This window comes from Eleutherodactylus coqui, chromosome 11 (assembly GCF_035609145.1).
Source record: "Eleutherodactylus coqui strain aEleCoq1 chromosome 11, aEleCoq1.hap1, whole genome shotgun sequence".
NCBI lineage: Eukaryota > Metazoa > Chordata > Amphibia > Anura > Eleutherodactylidae > Eleutherodactylus > Eleutherodactylus coqui.
Genome location: NC_089847.1, coordinates 137,131,433 through 137,140,982, shown reverse-complemented (window position 1 = coordinate 137,140,982; position 9,550 = coordinate 137,131,433). Strand labels below are relative to the sequence as shown.

The 9,550-nt window shown below is 46.7% G+C and overlaps 1 protein-coding gene across 2 annotated transcripts in view; it reads right to left on the bottom strand.

Annotated features, from left to right (window-relative positions):
* Positions 1 to 1,035: 1,035 nt before the first annotated feature.
* The window catches only part of PTPN5 (protein tyrosine phosphatase non-receptor type 5), an 84,268-nt gene continuing 75,753 nt past the window's right edge, over positions 1,036 to 9,550 (bottom strand). For both annotated transcript variants that reach the window (XM_066582527.1, XM_066582528.1), the window contains exons 9-13: positions 7,673 to 7,810; positions 7,299 to 7,409; positions 6,197 to 6,357; positions 4,299 to 4,412; positions 1,036 to 1,668 (exon numbers count right to left, since the gene is read on the bottom strand). In XM_066582527.1, the coding sequence (XP_066438624.1) occupies positions 1,575 to 1,668; positions 4,299 to 4,412; positions 6,197 to 6,357; positions 7,299 to 7,409; positions 7,673 to 7,810 (618 nt within the window). In that variant the 3' untranslated portion in view covers positions 1,036 to 1,574. The remainder of the gene's footprint in view (positions 1,669 to 4,298; positions 4,413 to 6,196; positions 6,358 to 7,298; positions 7,410 to 7,672; positions 7,811 to 9,550) is intronic.

The window sequence follows — 9,550 nt, the reverse complement described above, 5'->3', positions numbered from 1 at the left end:
CCTTGCTGAGTGACGCCCCCAGCGTGCGTTTCACCTTCAAAGGGCTTTTATTGCACTGAGCGATTGTGCGCATGTGTTCTGACTCCCTCTTGGGCCAGAGTGACATCATGAGCATGCGCCGTTGTCAGAGAGGCACGAGTAGGTGGACCGCATGACGTCTCCAGCGGGCAGAGCCCAGGACGTCACTCAGCAAGGAAGGAGTTGTGTTTTAGTTGAATAGGCGGAGAGAGGGGCGGGATTACTGGCAGAGGTGGAGCGCCCATCGGACGGCCCACTGCTTATTGGCATATGGCACCCATTTCTTGGGTGATATTTCGAGATAGGAGCCAGATTTATACAAAATAAAGGCAGCGCTGCAGTCCGCAGGACGCCCCACGCGTAAACGTATACTGCCTTACTAGGCAAAAAATAAGGCGGCGGCATCCTTTAAGGGTATATTCGCACAATGGAATCCATGGCAGATTTTTCGGCGCCGATTTTGCCTCTAAAACTGCGCCAGAAATCCGTGGCTGATCTGGGTATTTCTGCTGCGAATTGTGACTTCTGTATTCCGTAGATCCGCATGTAGATTTAGCGCTTATCAATGAGCAAAATCCGTGTACGGAATTTCCAACGCAAATTCGTCATGGATCCACAGTACAAAGTGAGAGGTCATTTTTTCCCTCCATGACACGGACTTGAAATCAGCGGTAGAAAAACCTGCATCGTAAAGACGGCAACGTGGATGTCCCACTCAAATGAATAGGATGCGTACTGGAAGTGGATTTTTGCGCGGATTTCACACCAAAACCTGCCATGTGAGCATACCCTTATGTATCTAAGTGTGGACAGCCCCTTTAAATGGTGACAAGGTCATTTCCTCTGTCTCTCACTTCCCCCACCCAGAGCCGTAAAAAATATTCTGTAAACAACCTAAAGTATAATATATTCTGCTTTATCACATCCCCCCTCTGGCACTTGAGGGGTTAAAGGCGCAACTCCACAGAGGAGCCATGTTACCCCCTCCCCCCCCCCCCCCCCCCCGCTATGTTTGTCTACAAGATGAGGTATCAAGCGTAATGCTGTATGAAACAACTGGAACTTTCTGTACAGAGGTTCGATGTGTTCATGAGTCATGTGACACAGTATCCGGTAGATAAAAATGTAAAAACAGTTCAGAAAAAGGCAAAAAAATCACTTGTCGGCATCAACACGTTACAGAATTCTGCGTGACGTCGTTCAACACTGCAGTCAGAAGCGATTTATTATTCGGACCCCCCAGAAAAAAGAGTAAAACTTAAAAACACAAATGTAATTATCTTCATATAATAATCCGGTTACAAACCGCGGCGACGCTTCTATGTACAATAGAAATTCTGGATGTTTTTGAATTTTTTTGTTTTTTTGGAGAGGATTGTCCCATTTTGTCAGTTTCCGTATGCTTACATCATTAGCTGCAAAATCCCATTGACATGACACAGAGAGGAAACGTCTCCCCTGAAGCCTGATGATAAGCGGCACCGCTGATCCTTCTCCTTTCAGTGAAGTGTTTTCAGTCGGGGTTCAGAGATCTCCCCCCGATATTCACCCGCTGCTTATTCCTCTACAGTGCAGGAGTTCTCTTTGACGAACAAGCTCAGTACATGGTGGACAAACTGGTACTGCTCGCTGGTCTGGATCATTCCTCCCCTACAAGAATAAATAGTCATAAACAGGAAATTTACTATTATATTAATGGAATATTTTTCAACTTTTTGATGATTTACTACAACATTTTTACATGATTATTCATTTACAAAAATCCTGAAATCTTGCAGTTTTCATATCGGCCACTGGAGCACACACAGTAGTCTAATATTGCCTGTGTTTTGCAGATCACTTATCAGCTTTGCTATGTAGAATAGGACAGGTTTGGCAAAGTCATCTCATTGTCATCAGAGGGCGGGGTCAGCTCCTTATTATTAGAGGGTTGAGTAAACATAGATTTCATTATGAAGAGGGTGGGTCATCAGCGTCACCTTATCATCATTAGAGGGGAGAGTTAAAAGTAGGGTCATCTCAGTGTCATTAAAGGACGAGGTCAGCAGAGTCAGCTCATCACTGCAGAGCATGGTAAACAGAGTCATCTCATTATCAGATGGAAGAGTTATCTCATTATCATAAGAGAATGGGGTCAATACATTATTATTAGGGGGTTCATCTAGTTATCATTAAAAGGTGGGCTCTGCAGAGTCATCTCATTACTAGAGGATGGCAGCATCACATTATCATTGGGAGGTCATTTTATTATCAGTAGAGGGTGGAGTCAGCTGTCATCTCATTAGCATTAGAGGGCGGAGTCAGCATAGTTCTCTCATTAGCATTGGGGGGGGGTTAATGACAGATGACAACTATATTGCACTACTGGAGGCGTGGATCATGTGGGATAGACACTATATACACAGAGAAGGCTCAGTACGCAGCTCTCCTGCCAGTTATTGGTCTCTGTAGTATGAAGTAGAACAGCATCACTTCCTGTATAAGTCTGTGGACTCTTCTCTGACCATCAGTTCCCACTCACTGTAGCTGCGGGGACCAGTAGCCGAAATGGGAAGTCAGCGGGAAGTTCTTCGTTGCTTCCATCTGTAGAACTTACAGGGTGTTGGTGTTTGGCTGCCACCGTGGGAGTGAATAGCGGGAATATTCGGAGACATTTGCGTGGAGAAGTATTATTTGCTGTTTCCTTGGCTGGATATTTGGCGCCCAGAAATAGCTCCGTCTGCTTCCCAGCTAGAAGTGTAACCAATGAATCATCGCCATCCCGAGCACCGAACACTGGCAACCAGTCACTAGTGGGAAGTGTATTGTGGGTATGATATACTGTGCCGACCGCCCATGGGGGGTGCAGCCAATGGTCACACTGGTGGCTATATCAGTCCTCTGGCATGGGAACTACATCATACCCAAATCACCCATCATCCTCATCATCAGCGAGTCTAACCTCCCACAGGAGAGAAGCACAAAGACCCAAACAAAAAACGGGACATCTTGGAGATAAACAGCTTTGAAGGCACCAATCCCCCCTCCTCCCCATCAGAACTGGGAACTCAGGCCCGTTCTTCAGATTTCAAGTTTGATGCTTCTGACATTGGGGAGCACTGTTCTCCTAGCCAAGTCCCAAACCAGTAAATTTCATCTCTATCTCATACTTGCCAAACTTCAGAATCTGCAGTTGAGGAGATTGAAAAAAGCATGAAGTGTACCATAAACGTTTTTCTGTGTGGGCCATGTTCCTTTTAACGGACCCCATCACCCACAGATCCTATTTTACATGCCACATTCCCTATTAACAGCCTACACCCCTTGAAACAAGGGTGCTAAAATAAAATGGGTACCTGGAGCCCGCCCCCCCCCCCCCCCCCCCCGCCATCTTACTTCTAATTCCACTTTTCCCAGAGCACATTACACAGTAATAATATCTTCTCTGTGCCCCATTTGTGCTCCTACACAGTGAAAATCCCCCTTTTGTGCACCCACAAGGTAATAATGTCTCCTTAGTGTTCCATAGTTAAAGCACCCTGACATGATAATATCCTCTTAGTTTCCCACAGTTATAGTAACTTCATTAGGTAATAGCACCTCCTTTGTGCCCCTGTTAGGTAACAGTGTTCCCTTTGTGTCAGCATTAGGTAATAGCACCTCCTTTGTGCCTCCCCCATTAGGTAACAGTGCTCCCTTTGTTCCCCCATTAAGTAACAGGTAATAGTGCCCCCATTAGGTAATAATGCCCCCATTAGGTTATAGCGCCCCTTTGTGCATCCATTAAGAGCAATTTTGTGCCCCTATTAGGTAATAGTGCTCCCTTTATGCCCCCATTAGATGATAGTGCTCCCTTAATACCCCAATTAGGTAACAGTACCCCCTTTGTACTTCTAGTAGTTAATAGTGCCCCCTTTATGCTGTCATTAGGTAATAATACCCCCTTTGTGCCTCTGTTAGGTAACAGTTCTGCTTTTATGCCACCGATAGGTAATAGTGCCCTCTTTGACCCCACTACTTGCTTCATCCCTGATTTCACTTCTGCCTTCCTTTATGCTGCCTCTTTATGTGCATCTCGATGACTCCTCCTCCTCCCGCCTCTGTCTTCTTCCTCTGGTGGAGGGTGGAGAAACTGAAGCAGCAGATACAAGAAATAGTGCTGTCCAGCACCCTGAAGACTTGGTAACTCTTTTGGAAGTCCAGGAAGTCTCCCCTTTTCCCAGAAAGGCTGACAAGTATATGACCTATCCAAATGCGGGAGATTCGGGCAGCTGATGCAAATGATTTGGCGGTACCCTTACCTGTCTAACCTCAGCTGGCAGGTTGTCCTCAGGATGTCCACTGTCCCCTCATTTGTCAGCTGCCTACACAGAATGGTGGTGGCGATGAAACAGCCGGTCCTCCCGATCCCTGCGCTACAAGACAGATGACATCGGCTAAGGCAAAGCCTCATATACAGTGCAGGATCCTTATAGGAGCAGTTATGGCGGCCATACGCATCATAAAGATGTCTGAATGTAAGGTTGGGCTGCTGCGTAAATTGTAAATAAATGTAAAGAATACAACGATCTGGAAATCCCATCTAATCATATTTTAGTCCCAACAGAAGATATCGGGGGGGGGGGGGGGGGAGCGTTCCGTTACATAAAAAAAATAAACTCATTTAGAAATTGATGGCAGCAGCACATCTCCTAACAGTTGGACGGGCCGTGTCTACCCTGGTGTAGCATCGCCTCTTCTGGGAAGTAAGGAGAGCAATTGCTGGAGTTGGTGGAGAGGCATGCTGTCCCATTCTTGTCTGATGGAGGCTTCTAGCTGCTCCACAGTTCGGGGTCGTTTTTGATGGATTTTCTGTTTCATAATGCGCTAAATGTTTCCTACTGGTGAAAGGTCTGAACTGCAGGCGACGACCTTAGCACCCGGACTCTGCTGTTGTGATTATAGATGAGCGAGTATACTCGCTAAGGGCAATTGCTCGAGCGAGCATTGCCTTTAGCGAGTATCTCCCCCGCTCGAGACAGAAGGTTCGGGTGCCGGCAGCGGGCACGGAGCTGCGGGGGAGAGCGGGGCGGAACGGAGGGGAGATCTCTCTCTCCCTCTGTTTCGCCCCCGCTCCCTCCTGCTGACAGCCGCTACTCACCGCTCCCCCGTGCCGGCAGCCGAACCTTCTGTCTTGAGCAGGGGAGATACTCGCTAAAGGCAATGCTCGCTCATCTCTAGTTGTGATGGATGCAGTAGGTGGTTTAGCATCGTCTTGCTGATATATACAAGACCTTCCCTGAAGGAGTCGTTGTCTGGATGGAGCATATGTGGTTCTACAACCTCCATATACTGTCAGCATTAATAGCGCCTGTCAGAATGTGTGTGTAAGCTGCCCGTGCCATAGGCACTAATGTAACCCCGTACCATCAGAGATGCAGGACTGTGCGCTGATACCAAGCTGGGTGGTTCCTCTCCTCTTGAGTCCGCAGGACACGGCGTCCGTGGTTTCCAGCAAGAATTTCACATTCTGATTCATGCGACCACAGAACACTTTTCCATTTTGCCTCGGTCCGTTGTAAATGAGCTTTGGCCCAGAGAAGACGCCGGCGTTCCTGGATTGTCTTGATATACGGCTTCTTCTTTGTATGATACAGCTGTAACTTGCATCTCTGGATTACACAGTGATCTGTGTTCACACACAATGATTCCTGGAAGTATTCCCGCGCCCTGCAGTGATTGACATCACAGAATCATGCCTGTTTATAATGCAGCACCGCTTGAGGGCCCGTAGATCTCAAGCATCCAATACTGACCGTCGGCCGTGTGCCTTCTGAATCTCTCCAGATCCTCTGACTCTTCTGATGGTATTATGTTCTGTAGATGGTGGAATATTCAAAGTCTTCACAATTTTACATTGAGGAACATTTTTCTAAAATTGATCCGCAATTCTTAGACACATTTTTCCACAGACTGGTGACCTCTGACCATCTCTGCTTCTAAGAGACTCGGCCTCTCTACATGCTTTTTTGTTCTATTATGTTCTATTATGAATACAATCTGGTTAGATGAGATTTCCAAATCATTGCATTCTTTTTTTTCAACATTTATTTACATTTTACACAATTTTTGGAATTGTGGTGATAATTAGAACAGAAGGCTGGAGCTCCAGCGTACTAGTTGTGGATCGCAGACCTTACCCAGCTGCCGCGCGGCTCACCTGCAGTGCACAATTATAGGTCTGTTATTATGCTCCTCCTTTTTCATGGCTTCCTCCACATCCTGGACCAGCGTTAAGAGTGCTGGAGCCTGATCCGGGGTCTTCTGGTCGGGCCACGACGTGTACCAAAAATGCTTCAGACTCCTTTGTTCCCCACCGTTCTAGAACATCAGCCAGAAATCCAATGCACATGGAAACAAGAAGGTCAACATGTAAATGGGCAGCAGGAAAATGTCATCTGGTGAGAGGTCCTACTCTAATGTGAGATAGGACCATGGAGGGTCAGAACATGAAGGGTCACTAGCGAGCTATTCATTAGGATGTTATCACGGAGAACAACTAACCAGCAGTGTGTCTGAGGAGGGGGCACAGGGGGCACACCGCCATTACTGGGCACTATGGGTGGCATTATTGTGTACTATGGGGCACTATGACCATGATTATTGGGCACTATGGATATCATTATGGGGGCTGTGTCAATGCTATTATGGGGCTATGAAGTCTATCATTATGAGGGTTCGGTGACTATCAATATGGGGAATACTTTGCCCTTATTAATTCCGGGGGCACTATGACTCTCCCCATTGGGGATGTCAGTATGACAGCAGCATGGCTGACAATGTGAGGGTGCTGTTGGCACTGTAATTATGAGAATACAAATATCATTATGGGGTCCCTGTGGATGTCACTATGAGGGTACAGTAGTTGATGCCCTTATGGAGGTACCATAGTTGTCAGTATAGAGGTACTGCAGATATTTTTTGGTGGGCACTACAGATGGGATGTCATTATGGAGGCACTATAGTTGTATCCCTTTAATGATTTAAGCATCCCTTGTCTACTTTTCCTGAAGTCCTGGATTAAGGTGGGAGTCTGTGTAGTACCTGACCCTCTACTGCGTGCGATCCATGTGTCAGCGCCATCAGTTCAGATCACGAATGATGATTTGATGTTGTGGGTAGACCATTTTATCCTATAGGTGTGGTCAGGAATTGTGGGCGTGGCCTGTGTTTGACATATCATTTGCATATACGTTCTCCTTGAAGTCAAGTATCATCTAGTGGGAGAATGGAACGGACAAGAGACGACATTCTTTTCCTACCTTTAAAGTCATAAGTCGTAATACGTAGTCGTCCTCCTGGATGATGTGATTGACAGTCACCTCGATTCCCTCGTAGACGCCATGTTTCTCCGGCCAATACTCTGTGCATTTCTGTGTAAAGATGAACAAGAAGTTACAGTACAAGGAACAATCAGGGCCCAAATGCAGGGGCATTGGGAGCATAGTTATAGGGGGCGCAGGGACAGCGGTCGCATCGGGGATGCTCGGACACAGAAGATGACACCAGTATCATCCATGGTCTGTGGCAGGTGGAGGCTCTGGTACTGATTTTGTACTGAGAAGCTTCACATTACCCTCTGCCTGTATGTACAACGTCTGACATTGGTTAGCAGTATGAAGTAGGCGCCGCTCACCTCGTTGACCTCCTCGATGTTGGTGATCATAACGATGATAGGTGAATGCTGCTGCCAGACCATCTTCCAGAAGTCCCCTACGGTGTTCACGGTGGGTCCCTGGGTTGCAATGTAAACTTTTTCCTCTTCTCCATAACCCTGCAACACAGAACACAGTGGAGATACGGGAAGGACTGTCATGGGGACTAATGGGTCCCACTGGTATATATAACGCTGCAATCACACAGTAAGGTGCCATAAAGGGACGCTCCAGATTTAATTACACACTTTTCTGGTACCACCAATACCATCGTCCTATTGGAATTACTAAAAGCCCTTTTGGAATGGCCTGGGGTTCACTAATTTATGATTGTTACCACAGCGGGGTGACCTGATCGCTCCGCCTACAGTTCGGATTAGTCAGTCATTGACTCCAGCCTGTAGCCTGTAGCCTTGGTCGGATGGAAAAGGAAGTTACTGTGAGTAGAAGAACATGATGGGAGGCGGAGGGGCAACAACTTTTATGGGGGGAGTTCGGCCGGCTGTGTGATGAGGGGACAGACGCTGTTATGGAGGTGCTGTGGCTGACACAGACGTGTCAACTCACCCAGTTTATTGAAAATCTCCCTAATTTCTGCGACATATAGTTTTCACCCTGTTGCCAAGGAGGAAGGCTAACAATGCGGTGCAGGTGAGGCAAAAATGCAGACAATGCCCTTAACCCCTTGAGTGGCAGGTTTCCTACCACCCTGTCGTGCCCACCAGGGCAGGTTTTTTAAAATGGTCTAATCATTGAATTTCAACTAGTTTTGCAGTTGCGTCTCAAGAGCCATAACTTTTTCCTTTTTCCATTGACATGGCCATATGAGGGCTTGTTTTTTGCGGGACAAGTTGTGATTTTTTAAACAGGGGGGAGGAAAAAAAGAAATGGGGAAAAAAGAAAAAAAGGGGCCATGTCATTAAGGGGTTAAATAATGCATTAACTTCCTTCTCTGGGTCATTACGACGCACGGATACCACATGTGTGATTGTAGTTTTGATTTTTTACAAAGTAAAGGGAGACAAGTGTTTTTTTTATTTTTTTAATAATTTTTTTACTTTTTTTTTAAAATTTTTTTGTCCCTTTAGGGGACTTCCACAGGGACCCATCAGGACCCCTGATCACATTCCGGGGGTCCGATGGTGACAGCCCTTTACATGCTGCAGTGACAGCCCTTTACATGCTGCAGTCACATAGACTGCAGCATGTAAAGGGTTAACACAGCAGAGATCGGAGGTTTTCTCTGATCTCTGCTGTAAGAGCAGGTACCTAGCTGTCCTCTGACAGCTAACAACCAGCTCTCCCTGCCACAGAGACCATCGGCTTGCTTCTGACAAGCCGATGGTCTCTATGGCAACTTGTAAACAAAGCAGGACATTGCCGACATATCGGCAATATCTTCTGCTGGTTTTTCAAAGCCCTTGCACTGCTCTGTGTGGGTCTGTGCAGGCAGAGCACACTGTCACAGCTTGTGGCATTGTGCTCTGCAGCTCCCATAGTGATACATAGCCCGGAAATCTTCCGGGCTATGTTGCTATGAGCAGTGGAGCTCGTCCCCGGAAATTTTCCGGGCGTGCCACTCAAGGGGTTAAAGAGTTGTCCAGTTGTAAATTATTAATGGTTAATCCTTACAGTAGGTGATCAGTAGTAGATCAGCGGGGGTCCACCACCTGAAAACTATGCTGGGTTATTGCACTTGTAGTAGACAGCTCCATTTACACTGCAGTGGCCAGGCTTGGTATTACAGGCAAAGCTCCCATTGAAGTAAATATCAAGTCTGGCCATTGCAGGGAGCGGGGACTAACAGAATGGTATTTAACAAGGAGAAATGGAAAGTTTTAAATCTGGACAAGAAAAAT